General features: G+C 51.7%; 1 protein-coding gene across 1 annotated transcript; it reads left to right on the top strand.

The window, feature by feature from the left end:
* Window positions 1-3,953: 3,953 nt before the first annotated feature.
* Window positions 3,954-10,536, top strand: DYNLL2 (dynein light chain LC8-type 2). Its single transcript, XM_042830311.1, has 3 exons — window positions 3,954-4,070; window positions 6,859-6,997; window positions 8,657-10,536. The coding sequence occupies exons 2-3, from the start codon at window positions 6,866-6,868 to the stop codon at window positions 8,792-8,794; spliced, it is 270 nt and encodes an 89-aa protein (XP_042686245.1). The 5' UTR covers window positions 3,954-4,070; window positions 6,859-6,865; the 3' UTR covers window positions 8,795-10,536.
* Window positions 10,537-14,141: the final 3,605 nt, after the last annotated feature.

The following is a 14,141-nucleotide window of genomic DNA, read 5'->3' on the forward strand; positions in this document are numbered from 1 at the left end:
AAAAGTGCTGAAATGATTCCAAAAGGTCCTCTGGGTTTTGGAGCTGGTTTTACCGGCCGTGGAAGGCAATGTTCAGGTGCCCTTCTTGTGCAGGGCGTTGCTGTCTGCACAAAGAGCCACATTACTGGTAGCAAAGCCCAAATGTCACGTGCATCCCACCAGAAGAGCTGCCTTGCCCTCTTGCTAGAGATGCAAGCAGGATTTCAGCCACCTGTTTCAAAATAAATCCCAGTTGCCATCAGGTATGCTGGCATACCCCAGGATGTGGGGCTGCTCTTGCTGAGGCTGGGCTGGAGCTGTGCAAGTGGCCCCCCTGCACCTGGGCGGAGCAGACTGGAGCATCTCTCTAATTAAAACCAAATCCCTCGTGGGCTCTTACACCCAGAGATGTATTACAGGCTTAAGGGATGCATAAAATGTGTGTTTACTGATTGGGCCAAGTATTGCAGCTCCTTCTGCAGAGTGAAGTGAGAGCATCAGTATGATTGACCAGGCTGTGGGAGGGCAGCTGTGTCAGTATAGCGTCAAGAATAGTGATTCCAGATTCCATTATTTTCCCTCTTTTTCCTTCACTCAGTTAGGGAACTGCTAGAGCCTAAGTAAAGCACAGAAGTGCTGCTGACCTACATCACAGACCTGCATTTGGAACACCGTGCATCCTTGCTGTGCTGTTGTGAGGTCTGCATCAGCTGAGGGCAGCAGCTCTGTTCTGTGCCCCAGGAGCTCGATGGGAGGGCTGAGGGGTTCCTGGCCAAGCTGTGGGTGCAGCACTGCTGATGGAAGCCTGCAGGGCATCAATCACAGGGTTGCTGCAATCCTGCATTACTCTGAGCTAGCTCACTCACCCAATTACTTTATTAATGAGTGTCCAATTAGCCAGGTGCGAGTGGCCAGCAGTGCCTACATGAACACCCAGTTCAGGCATGAGTGCCTGACAAATGCACACATGAGAGCCCCCTTGGTGAATGCAGAGCACATTTCTGTGTGAGCACCCAGGATCTCTGTGCAGGAGCACTTGATTCATTCGAGGGTGAGTGCTAGGAAGATTCCTGAGTGCCAAACAGTGTCCATGTGAGCAGCCAGCGGGCTCTTGTTTGTGCACTTGGTGGACTTACACAGTCACAACCGGCTCCTGCACAAGTGCAGGATCAGCCCATGCATGAATGCTCGGTTTCTGCATGCATGAATGCCTAATTACTGCCCACATGAGCACCCAGTCAATGCATGAATGAGCACACAAGTATTTTGCACGAGTGCCCAGTTACTTTGCATATTAATGCCCATTTAGTGTGTGCATGACTGTTCACTTAAGTCATGAACTTACATGTGAGCCCACTGTGTGTTCCCTGAGTGGGGACACTCCCATGGGCTGCGACCACAGAAGGATGAGGAGAGAGCAGTGTGTGGCACATGGCTCTGAAACAACTTTTCCTTTGGTATTAAAGGCCCTTTTAAGCCTGCCTTTCACCTCTGAGGAGAACAGACCGGAGGGAGGTTCCAGCCTGTTTCTTGCCTGGGATGCTGGAGCTGCCCTGGTCCTGCTGCAGTGTACATAGAGGTGCTAATTGCATTCCTGTGCTAATGTGACCCTGCCCAGATTCCAGATAGGTATTTTTGTTTATGGATCCTGCATGAATTGCACACCACAAGTCAGTTGCAAAAACTTGTAGCAAGCAGATGACCTGAATACATATTAATAAGGCTCACAAGCCATTTAGTATTAAAGAATTTTCTGTCATGCTTGTGGGATTGCAGGCAACACACTACCTCGTGGAAAGCAATGTTTAGACAAAAAGCCATCTACAGCTCATCACATTTTTAAGACCATTTACCTTAGAGATACGTCTGCACATGTCCTTTGCTGCAGGGCAGACGGGGGGGTGAGGCAGGGTTGTGGGAGAGACTTCTCTGTCACGCTGCAGCTGTGCAGGCAGCCCTGCGAGCCTCAGCAGAAACCAGATGTGGGGCATAAACTGCTCAGCAGCATCCCTGACATTGGCACTTTGTTCCTGTGCAGGTGCTTTGCAGCCTGTCCCTTTGAGGAGATCTGAGCTGCTGGGGCCTTTGCTTGAGGTACCAGCCCCAGAAGGAAGATTATCTGTGATGGCAATGTCTCCGGACCAGGAAAGGCATCACAGCAGCTCCGCTGGGATATCTGTGCTCTGACCACAGCAGACAGCTCTTGGCAGAGGGGCTTTGTGCTGATACAGTGAATGGCCAAATGTCCCTTGTATGCACTGCCATGGTGCCATCAGGATGTCAGGGGTGTCTCTACCATGCCACATCCCCGAGCCACGTGAGAGCTGGGAGATGAGTTAAAAAAAGAAACTGCTCTTCCGCTGCTGCTGCTTTTATTGATGATTATTGGCAAACAGAGCAGCTGATGGCAGAGTCTGGAGATAAGCAGGTAAAGGAGGCGCGATGGAGGAAGAGAGAAGGAGTTGCTGCAGGGAGAGAAGACAAAGGCAGTGCTTGTACAGTCATCTCTGTAGAAGTGTGGTTTCATTGCAGATATTTCCCTGGCTTCAGGACAGAGACCCAGGCAGAAAGGCCATCCCTGAGAACAGAGGAGCTGAGCCACGGCTGGAGCTGGAAATGTGCCTGGTCAGGAAGCGCCTGGCTGCAGGGCAAAGCTGGACTGGCGGATGAGCACAGCCTTAGATGGCAAGCAGCTCTGCACAGCCAGGCCCTTTTCATCTCCCTGAAGTGCCTTATATAGTGCACCAAGAGCAATTTATAAATAAATGTTTTTTGTCACGATTTAGGAACGCATCTCCCACTTGAATCACTTCCTCCTGTGCAGGCCATGCTCCTTCCCGTGCACAGAAACGCCCAGCCCACAGAGCCAGTGCTCCACTGCTACTGGCTGGGCTGTGGCCAGCTCCTGCTTCTGGTTTGAGGTCCAGGGCTCCAGCTGTACAGAACAGGCACGGTTCAGCAGCCACTTCCAGTCTTAAGATCTCCTCTGCCCCCATCATCTACCCCAGCCTCAGTTCAGGATTAACATTACGTTAAACCGCAGCTACCTTGACTTCGTGGCTGTCATTACTGCACATGAGGATTAAGCAGATACTCAGGTCAGCAGGAGGGGTGGGAATGGAGAGCTGACTCTCCAGAACCCTCCCTACTAACGAAGCTCCTTCACTTAGCAAGGGATGCTGCAGCAGTACGGACCGGGAAACCCAGCTCCGCTGAGCCACAGCAACAGGATCGGGCCGGGCGTACGGCGAGCTTCTGGAAACACGGCCTGGGAACGTCGAGCCCCAGTGCCGGGGATGGGAGCCAGCGCAGCCCGCCCTGCGGCGTGGCAGCGGGAACGCCTTCCTGCCTGGCTCTCCCTCGGGCAGTTCCTCGGCACCCATGCCGGCTGAGAGGGTGCAACCAGAATGAGGGCTGGCGGGCCGCCATCCCGGCACACTGGGCACCCCGAGGACACCCGTAGGCTCAGAGCGCGTTGATGGAGGGCGCTTTCAGTCCTGTCACCAGAGCACACCCGCATCTTCCTGAGGACAAGGAGCAGAAGGCCCATGGCGCAGAAGGCCGGTCCCGCCGAAGTGCGCCTGGTCTCTGCACCCAGCAGCAGCCCTCCGCGACACAGGCGTCCCTCCCGGGGCGTGACGGACCCCGGCGGGATGAGGTGCCCCAGTAGGCGATTAAGATCCAGGGAACCCCAGCGCGGGCGGCGCGGCCCAACTCCGCCCCTCACGCTGAGGGGACGGCCCCGCCCCGCCCCTGGCCCCGCCCCGCGCGCCCGCGCGTGGCATTGTGGGATGAAACAGGATGTAGGCAGAGCAGCGCAGGCGGACGGGCCGGGCCGGCGGGCAGCGCTGCGGCGCAGCCAATAGGGGCGCGGCGTGGCGCGAGGCGCAGCCAATGAGGGCGCGGCGGTCAGTGCGCCGCAGCGGGCGGGGCGGTATTTGAGCGCGGCGCGGCGGCGCGGCGCAGAGCGCTCGGCGCGACGCAGGGAGCGGAGCGGAACGGGCAGAGAGAGGCGAGCGGGTCCGGGCCTCCTCCCACCTCCTCCTCGGTGCCGTTCCTCGCTCTCCCCGGTTGGCCCTGTCACTGTGAAGGTGAGCGACGCCCCGCTGGGCTGGGACTGCGGAAAACGCTGCGCCTCGCCCGGTGCCGCCCGGTCCCTGCGTGCGGCGGGGCGGGTCGCGGATCCGGGCGGCTCCGTCCGATTATCTGAGGCCGCCCCGCCCCGGCGGCTCCTGCCGGCCTCGCGCCGCGCAAGGTCACCGCCGCCCCCGGGGCTCCCCCCGGTGAAGGTCACGCGGTGCCTCGGCCTGCGCTCGGCTCCGGAGGCCGCGGGGACGCCTCTCGCTGGGGAAGGGGTGGCGCCGCGCCCGGGGTCGCTTCTGCAGGGCTGCGAGCCGGACCTCGTCCTGCCGCCCTGTAGGAAGTGCTTTGGGTGCCGGCCTGGGCCTAAACGCCGTTCCGAAGCCTCATCCTGTCCTGGTCTGCTCCTCTCTGAAGACTCCACCTGGAGGGGTGGCTCTCAGAGCTGTGCCGTTACGCCTTCCTGGGGCCCGTCCTGCCCTGCTAAGCGCCGGGCTTTGCGTTTCCTCGCAAACAGAGCTGGGTGCAAGGCCCCGAGGGCCGGCTGTGCCTTAAGGCTGAGACGTGTTCTCGTGCTGTTGGGCTGCCGTGCAGGAAGGATGCCCGTGTCACACCCGGGAGGGAGCTGAGGCCCGGGCCTGGTTCTGGGCACTCAGGTGGGTGCATGGGGAGAGGTCTGGCCTCCAGCCCTGCCATTACTGCCCTCGGGAGGCTGCTGTGCCTGGAGCAGTGGTACTGGAGAGGGCAGGCTGGCCTTGCAGCTCTCCTGAAGGCTGGTGGGCTCTTACTCTGGTGCTGTTGGCCATTGAAGGCAGCGTTCTGCACTGAGATGTTCCTTGCCAGAATGATGAAGACAGGAGATGCTTTTTGCAGGTCGCTTGATGCCTGCTTATGTAATGGCAGATGTCCTCTGAACTCTGTGTGTTGCAGATGTGTGAAGGCCAGGTGTTCCTCAAAGAAGCTTTCCTGGGAGAAATATCCATGAGTGAATCTCTGCTATGTCACTTCCTATGGGGTGGACATGCAGAAGGCTCTTCCAAGGGGGTGCCAGCCCCCTGGATAATGAATCCACACCTGCAGGCTGTTAGCTTGGTTCTTCTGAGTCATGTCTTGCCCTGTCAGGGTTTCTAGGCCCCATGCTAGAGCCTGCTGTCTCGAACCGCAGCAGAGAGGGGAACAAACTGCAAGTGGCTTTTCCAGAGCAGTGATAGAGGCGTGTGCTCTGTTGCTGTCTGAGCTCAGTTCCTGTCGTTCCTCCTGGTGCTATTAGTGTATGTTAATAGCAGTGCTCTATTAAGCACCACATCTACATAGTATAAATTAAGGTTGCAGTAGAAGACTTCAAGTGCAGACTGAGTAAAGAATTGAAGTATTGTAATTGTAGGGCTGCAATTATGTAACTGGATTCTCTTTCTCTCTGGGTAGCAGGCTCCTTTAATTGCTGTAACAAAGCTACTCCTTCAGTTTTCTGGGACTGTTCCAGGAAGCGATCATTGTATGCAGCAGATTTTCTTCACTCTTTGGTAAAGCTATGAATGTGTAGTTTCACAACTTAAAAATATCCTTGGTACTATTGCATGGGCTCACAGCATTGTAGAGAGATCTAGTAAACTTACGGGTGTTTTGCAGGCTTAATTGGAGGTACTTCTTGCCAGTAAGTAGCTTATTTCACAAAGTTTTAGTGCACTCTGGTAAGAGCTGCTGCTGAGGTGAGCAGCAGTGCTTCTTCTCAGCATAGGCCTTTGCTTGACCAGCCCCACAGATGGTGCTTGCTTCCTGACTGGGCACTCCCTGGGATGGTGCCTCTGGTGTCCAGAGTGGGATTTGGAGCAGGCCAGCCTGCAGTGCTGCACTGGGCTCCTTTCCTTGCTTCAGGAAAGGCTGTGGGGCTGGGATTGCCAGACCCTGCTTTCTAGGATAATGTGAACTGCATACAGGAGGCTTCCCAGTGCTGACTGCCTCATAGAAAGGCCGTGGTAAGTCTACATGTCAGTGGCTCCATGCATGTCAACTAGCTCACAGTGAAGGAAGTAAATGCTCAACTGGAGTTACCATTTCCTGCTTTATAGAGGTGATGGGCAGTGCTGGTGTGCTGGTGTCTCACACCTGTGCTGTGATCTACAGGCGGGGGAAGAAAGATGAGGTACCCTTCCCTGGCCCTAGCAGTGGCTGGCTTCCCCAGCCTGTTTCCCTGTTAGGCTGTAGCATGGTGTTTCTGGTTTGTCAGACTTGCTTGTCCTGTGGGAGTAGCTGAAATCTGGGGTTTAGCAGCAATGCTGTAGTGATAGGCTGACTGTGGAACAGTGTTCATTGCAAGCGGGCCGAGCAACAGTAGCTGCTGGTCAAGGGCAAAATGAAAGTACTTTTACTGTTGTCATGCTTAGCAAGCTGCTGCTGGGGACAGGTCTGGGGCCAGCTCCTGAGGCTCCAAGCAGGATGATGCTCCAAACTGTTGGTGCACCTGGAAGGCAGACTGGGCTGTAGCCTATTGATGTGTAGGAGGGCTCTGTCTCTGCAGATCTTGTCTCCTCCCACACCAGCTTTTTTTTGCCTGTTTGATGCAGGTGATGGTGTTGGGCTATCTCTGATCTAACCTCCAGACATTGCCAATGCTTGAGTGTTCCAGCTGTGAAGGATCTTAGCCTGGGACTGTGAGAGGCTCCCTGATAAACTCGCACTGGGTGTAAAGGATTTCATAGTATTGGCCTGTGATGCAGTTTGCCATAAAGGAAAACCTCTGAGCATGGGCAGCTGCTCCTTTCTTGGGAAGAGATTAAAGGAATCTATGTTCTGCCTTAGGTTCACGATGTCTGACAGAAAGGCTGTCATCAAGAATGCAGACATGTCCGAGGACATGCAGCAGGATGCTGTTGACTGTGCCACACAGGCAATGGAGAAGTACAACATAGAAAAGGACATTGCAGCATATATAAAGAAGGTAACTAAGGGATGAGGGGGGTGCTCTGCCTGAGACTTCCTGCAGCTCTTAAGTATGTGTGTGTTGAGCCTGAGTGTCTGACACTTCACACTTCAGTGTTTGGAAGAAGATGTTTTCTTTGCTGCTTCACTGCTATTCCCAAGAGGATGGAGTGACTTTTCCAAGGTCAGAGAAAGACTGTGGCAGAGCAGGGCCTGGTGTATTGCTGCTCTCAGCAAGCAGTTTGAGTGCTTTCCCTCTCAATTTGCTAGCCTTAAGAGCTGGCTGCAGCCTCTATTTAGGGCTTGCTCCATGGATGCTGCTGCTTTTGCTTGACTGCTTCTGCTTGACTGGCAGTACAGGTGCAGGACGGGATTACTCCGAAGCTTCACGCAGAAGTGGGCAGCCCTGCATGATCAGTTCTGTTTGTAGTGTTCCAGACTCCAGGGTGGTGGGTGTGGAGGAGGATGCAGCGTCGTTCTGCCTGGCAGGAATGTACAAACAAGCTGCTTTAAAAGCAGTGCAGGCAGTTCCCCTGGCTCGTGAAGTTTCCCTGTTTGCAGGAGCCCATTAACTTCTGTTTCTTGCTTGACAGCATCTGGGGAGCTGTCAGTTCCATCTATAGCCACTTCTCTGAAAAATGGCCAAAGTCTTTTTGAAGGAGCAAAATGATTATGTAGGTAATACAGTCCTGGCACCAGGGTTAGCTTTTGGGCCTTGCTTGTGATCTAAGCGTGAATGGATTCAAAGATGTTTCCTAACTTCTCAGATCACTTTGATCTGTTGAAGCAAGACCTATCTCAAAGTGCTTGAGGCAATGCAGTGTGCAAAGTGAGTGAATGCAACAGAGAATCCAAAAAGTTGGCCTTTATTTCCTAAGAGTGTTGGATGAAATTATTTGTTGCACCTTCACGCCCTGGCAAGAAAGCTTTTACCTACTTCAAAGGTTACCTGCAAGGAGTTTGAGACTCCTGCTGCTGTCTGAGGACTAAGGCTCGCTTTAATCTTTGTGCTCTTCTGGCTCTGTATGGGCGAGGGAAGGGTGTTCCTGGGTGTTACCTGTTAGAGGGAAGAAAATGTGCTCTCACCTGCTAAACAGACTAAAAAAATTAATAACCAGTGTTCCTTTTGCCTACCTTCTACCTCAAAGATCTTAGCTGTGTCCTGTGAATCTTCTTGCTTACTTACACTGGAACGTTCTCCTGTTAAAGAAGTGTCCCAAACAGCATACACCAGACTTCTTCTTTTACTTAGGTGACCTTTAAGCTCAAATGCCTTGCTAGAGCAGACATGCCAAAATCTTTTTTTTTCTTTTTTTAGTAGGATTGGAATGGGAGAGTAGAAATATTCCCCTGAGCTACCTACATGAAGGGCTTGTATAGTGCTGTACTGAGGAGAGCTCTTATGTCTGCTCATTCTGCCCAAGGCTGATGCATGTTCCAGATCTCTGGAGATAATTTGCTTGTGTTGGGTCTTTCAGACAAGCCGGTGCAGTGCAGAGGCCTGGCTTGTGTTGGTCACTGCTTCACTTAATACAATGGGATCTTGCAGTGGGAAATCTAAAGATGCTGCAGGTGGGAGGAGAGGAGCTAGTGTGAACAGAACCAGCTAAGAATTTGTACTTAGAGCTATTTTCATGTGGGCTTTCTTGGCCTTAATGCCTCTCTTCTGTTTCTTCAGGAATTTGACAAGAAATACAACCCAACTTGGCACTGCATTGTTGGCAGAAACTTTGGCAGCTACGTAACACATGAGACAAAGCACTTCATCTATTTTTACTTGGGTCAGGTTGCAATTCTTCTCTTCAAGTCTGGATAGGAAGTAGGAGCAAGAGAAATCTGGACTGTAATGCACTGATGGCTGAAGCCACGACTCCCCTTAACATGGCTATGCCGCTGCATGGACTGTATACTATATTTAATGTGTATATGTTGCAGTAAAATTCTACTTCTGTTTAGTTGCCTGGGAAGAAGGCGGCATTTTTTGTTACTGCTTTTTTTTTGGTTGTATTGCACTAGGAAACCTGTAAATGCTTAAACAATGGCCTTTACGTGGTAAGAAATAAAACTGTTCCACAACAGCTCCCTCAGTGGTAATTCCTTCTTTGAGGCTGGGAAAACTTCTTTGGGCAGGCCAAAAAGACCCTGACTTCCTTATGGAGTTTTACTAGACTGTTAATCTTGTAATGAGGAGCAAAGCCAGTGTGAGCCTCTGTACCCACCCTGCAGACTGTAGAGAGCTGGCTCTCCTAGTAACCTCAGCGCAGGTACTCAACCCACCTGAAAGCTGGTAGGGTGGCTCTTATTTCTGTGGCTTTCACACATGTTGAACTCCACCCTGGACTGTGATTAAAAACAGACTTGCAGCTGGCACCCTCAGTGTTCTTTCAGTACCCATCACTGTATTTTTTGGCTCTGCTGAAACATTGACCTAGGCTTGTAAGCACCTCAGCCTGGTCTAGAAGACTTCAAGAAGCATCCCCTTGAGATGCTGCTTCCTGCAGCGAGCAGCAACCTCTGGCTGAAGTCTTTAGACCTCGATGCTGAGATCTAAAGTTGGCCACGTGGCCCATCCCTGAAATGGAGTAGATATCAAATTGGTGACTACTGACAACAACTTATTTGGCATGTTTTTAGCCAGTTGTCTCAACACTGCCTTAACTTGATGCTCTCCTTTAAAACAAGCTAGTCATGTGGAAGATTTGTAAGTGGCCACTGTCTCCTTTTTTTAATTTCTGTAGCTGATAAGCTATTTCTGGAGGGCTGTCCTCCATGTTCTGATATCTGCTTTTGTTCTTAAAGCACAGTACCAAGAAGTTATATTTACATGTGATGTTTGTGTGAAGGAAACTCATGTGACATCTGCTTCAATGGCAGAAAAATGTCTTGGTCTCCAATAGGTTCAGCGGTGATGTTGTCTTAGTATGTACTGACTCTTGGATTAAACTGCAGGAAGTGTTTTTTATCTGGGTGGGAGAAATCCTTCTGAAGGACAGTGTGATGGCAAGTAAATACTTAGTGCTTGTCATAAAGTCTATTGTTGGTTTGTTGACTGATGTATAGGCAATATCACTGGGCTTGTGAGCCTAGCTTGTGTCTCTAGGACAAGTTTGGTGTTGGTAACCAGTCACTGGTGGGGTGGGAAGGCGGAGTGAAGGGAGCTATTCTTTGTGAAATGGCTGGATGACCCAGGTTGACTACTTCCTGAAGTAAAAGTCTTTCTTGTCTCTGTGCAAAATCCAAAGTATGCCTAATTTTGTAATATGGATAGAACAATGTTGTAACTAGAAAGAATGTAGCTGTCATTACTTCATGTTGATGGAAATGTTTGCACTGGGGTAACGTGCCTTGGGCTGTCTGGGGCACTCTTGTGGTCTTGTCTGTTGAGAACTCCACTCTTGAACTGAAAGAATGTTTTGGATTTGTTTTTTTTCCAAGCATGAGTCTAATGTGAACCTGTTCACGGTCTCTTGTGGAGCAAGATATGTTCCCTTCATAACTGCAATGGCTCAAATACCATTTATTTTTTTCAAACATTAAAGGTGAATTGACACATTTAAACAGCCTCTGGTTTCTTCATTGCCAGCTGTCTGATGCAAAAACTGCTCTTGTCTGGGGAAGGTGAGTGACAGGTTCTCTGCCCTGGAAGATGCCGATGACCCAAAGGAGGCAGCTCTGTGGACCAGCAAGTAACTTGGTCGGGGGAGCATATGCGGCCCATCTGTGTGGGTACTGACCTCCAGTCTGGCTCAAACACTGTGCCAGAAGGAGAGATGGAGGGGAGTGCATCCTGCTGCAGCCCTGAAAGGTGCTTCTGTGCCAAGTAACCTAGATATGAAGGCGTTAAGTCTGACCTCTTAATGGCTTCAGGCAGACTGGGGGTAGTGTAGCAGCTGGGGTTCTGGCTCCTGTGTGTACTCGGGTGTCTGCCCTGCTTTGCAGGAAAGTTGGGTTCCTTTCTGTGCTTCATAGCAAGGCAGAATCTGGAAGTGTTGCAAACTGCCTGGAGCTGCCGTGTTCAATACTGCCCTTGCCTCCCTGGCTTGTTCCTGCCAACCTCAGTTGGAGCATGTAGTCCTCCTGATGTACTGGCAAATCTGTGGGCTCTTGTCAGCTCCAACAGTGTAACAGCTATGCTGCAGGACTGTAACACTGGCATGTAAGATGAGGGAAAGCTGAGCTGTAGACAAGCGTGAGGCTTATGTTAAGTAGCTACAAAATGAAAGCAGAACTCCAAAGCAAGCAGCAGTATGTTTGCTACACAAAGGCAGCCTGTCTAACCTGTACCTGACAGTGCTGAAAAACAGAGGAGGTTTCTATATTTGGGAGGAGCTGGGAGTGCTGCTCCTCCCTCTGCATTCCCAGTGAGCCTTTTAGCTGGAATTATAGTTTAAGCTAAACCGTGCTGAGGCTCTGCATTCCTGGTGGCTCTGAGTTATTGCTGCGACTCCAGGAAAACGTCTGCAGCCCTGTGGGGCTGGGGAAGTTGATCCCTATTGGTGCATGGGGTTCTTAATGGTTAAAAACTGACTGAGGAATGCCAGTTGCTGCCCAGGAGGCTGCTAATCTGAACTCCTGATGAACTTTTCTAGGGCTATTCTGTCGATGGGGAAGCCTATTTCATTGTGTGCACATCCCATGGTTGTGTGGTGTACGATGGTCCCTGGTGGAAAGTGGAATCCTGGAGTGATGGCATACCTTGGAGCTGACACATGCAAGTAGAAAATGAGTTTGTTGCTTCCTTAGATGTGTCACTGCAGCAGAAACCCCCCTTCAGGCTAATAGGAGCTCTAGCTTGCACCTTTAGTGGTGAGGCTAGCAGGGAAACCAAGCCCGGCTCACCTGTCCCTGCACAGCTAAGAGGCTTTAACACAGAGCTTTGTGTCCCACTGCCTTTCCCTTGTTCTCCCCAGACGCTGCCTGACACAGCTTTTGGCTTTGAATTTTTCCATTGCTGTGCTCCACATTCGTCTCCAGTTTCCACCATGTGCAGGTGGCCTGCATTATGCCTCAGAGCGTTAACTGTGTCTGTGCTGGAGAGGCCAGCAGCAAGCTGGGCTGCCTGCTCAGCCTCAGCAAGAACACAGAGCTATTTGGAAACATCTGGATCCAGAACAGTGAGTGGAGGGTATGTATCTGTGGGGGAAACATCTGGAGAAAGAAACTGCTTCCAGATGTTTGGGGAAAAAAAAAAAACAAAAAAAGCCCCACTATTTAAACGTGAACTCAGTATATGTTACCATTCTGCTTTATGGGCATTCAGAAAATGTCTGATGGCTGCAGGGTCTGTGCTGCTGGCTGCTGCTCGTGGGCTCAGGGCCGAGGCCTGCAGATGTGTGTGCATTTGCTGTGGATAACTGTGGTTCATGGCTGGGGAGTGTGTCACATTATTTTTTGTTGCACAAACCAGAACTTTAAATTCCTTGCATAGAGTATTTCTTCCAGATGTGGCCTTGCAAAAGCAGTTTTGTGGCACTGAACACTGTGCAGGCTCTTTTTGGTTGGCTGTGTTCCATGTATGTAGCTATTAGTCATTACCTAGCAATTATTTCTCTATGGAGGGAGCCTGGAGTAAAGCAGCTGGAGAAGGTGCAGGAGCCAGCCCTGCCTCCTTGCAGCATGGGCACAATATTCTCCTCTGTGTTTGCCTGTGTTCTATTAAGGGTCCCAGCGATGGTGAGATCCTCCTAGCTCTGTGCACCCATGAAGGGGCTGGGCATTGCAGCCTATTCCTGTGGGATGCCCAGGACTGCTTGTCTGTGCTCTCCGTCCTTCCAGCCCACAAAATCACTCTGCAGCACAGGCTGCAGCTTTAGTCTTTCCCGAGCACGTGGAGCAGAGCCTGTTGCTGATAAACCTGACACCCGAAGGACGTGTTCCTTTTTTGCAGCATTTCTGTGGGAGGTTTGAGATGAAGAGAGAAAAACATGGAAATCATTTTTATCTCATGCTCAGTCCCTGCCTGGTGAATCCTGAAGAGCCGATGCCACTTGGTGCGGGAAGCAGGGCTGTGCCATCCCTGCCCACCCGAGGTTTCCCTGCTTTGTTCTATTTATTGAGCAGCATCTCCCACACCCTTTGCCAGACTGTGACTCATAGCAACAAAGCCTGTGCTGAAGCCATATGCCTCAGCGCTGCATGGATATGGGAGCTGCAGGTTCCTCACAGGAGGATAAACTGTGTTTATTAAAAGACAATCAGATGCTTCTTCCCTTAAGGCAGCATCTAGCTGAGGCTAAGTAATAACAACTCATTACTGCTGAGACAAAAAAACTGCTTTTCCTCAGGTCGGCAACTTCTCCAGCCCCCCTGCGAGCTTCCCTGAGCGCTGTTCTACACTGAGCACCGGTGGGGGAAACAAGGGAGATGTTCCCCTGCCCAGTGCTGTGCCTGGGGAAGGGTGGATTGAAACGTCCCTCTGTTCTGGCACTGTGCTGGGTGGGAATTGCTGTAAAGCAGAATGCAGCATCTGCACTGTCTCAAAACATGTCAGGTCCTTGTCGGTCTATTCAGATTGCCTGTGCAGCCTCCAGATGGATTTCTCTTGGTTTCTAGGCTTCCTCCTTTTTGTGTCCAGCTGCTCCAGGCTGCAGCTTTGGGTTTGACCCTGCAGGGCCACATTCTGGCCCCATCCCTTCTCCTGCAGGAGGCTGGGGGGCAGCCCAAGGCTCAGCTCAGTGCCCTGTGTTAAGCTCCGGGAGCAGCTCCATTTGGCCCTGGAGGGCCTCATCTTACTTCCTGCAGAAGCTGTTTTAGTGGTTGAAAGAGTTTGTGAGAGAGCTGCGATCCCCCCACATTTCAACACGTGCATGGCCTTTCCTTTCACCTCCTCCCGGCCTGGTGTGAATTGAGTGCTTTCAGGGGGAGGAGACTGCTGGGAGCTCTTCTCTCCCGTCGCATTGGTTACAGCCCATAAAAACATCCCAGGAATTTGCCACAGCAGTCTCTCGCATCATGAAAGCAGCCTTTGTTCCCAGAGTCACAGCAGCACCTCTGACCAGTGTGTGTGGGCCAGGGGCTGCAGAGCAGCTGGGGGCTGCTGTGGGACACAGGCATCCAAACCACACCTGGGAAAAGTGTTTCCCAATGTTTTGCCAGAACATGGTTTAGCCCTGTGCTGCTTAAGCTGAGTCAGAGGAACGGAAATCCCATCTTACACAGACATC

Source organism: Centrocercus urophasianus, unplaced genomic scaffold, assembly GCF_019232065.1.
Source record: "Centrocercus urophasianus isolate 14NV4802_14NV808 unplaced genomic scaffold, USGS_Curo_1.0 seq_33, whole genome shotgun sequence".
NCBI lineage: Eukaryota > Metazoa > Chordata > Aves > Galliformes > Phasianidae > Centrocercus > Centrocercus urophasianus.

What these genes read in the sequence shown, in the direction of transcription:
- DYNLL2 (XM_042830311.1), top strand. Translation starts at nt 6,866, where the DNA reads ATGTCTGACAGAAAGGCTGTCATCAAGAATGCAGACATGTCCGAGGAC. An exon ending in TTGCAGCATATATAAAGAAG is followed by an intron (nt 6,998 to 8,656) that starts GTAACTAAGGGA and finishes CTGTTTCTTCAG; the next exon opens with GAATTTGACAAGAAATACAA.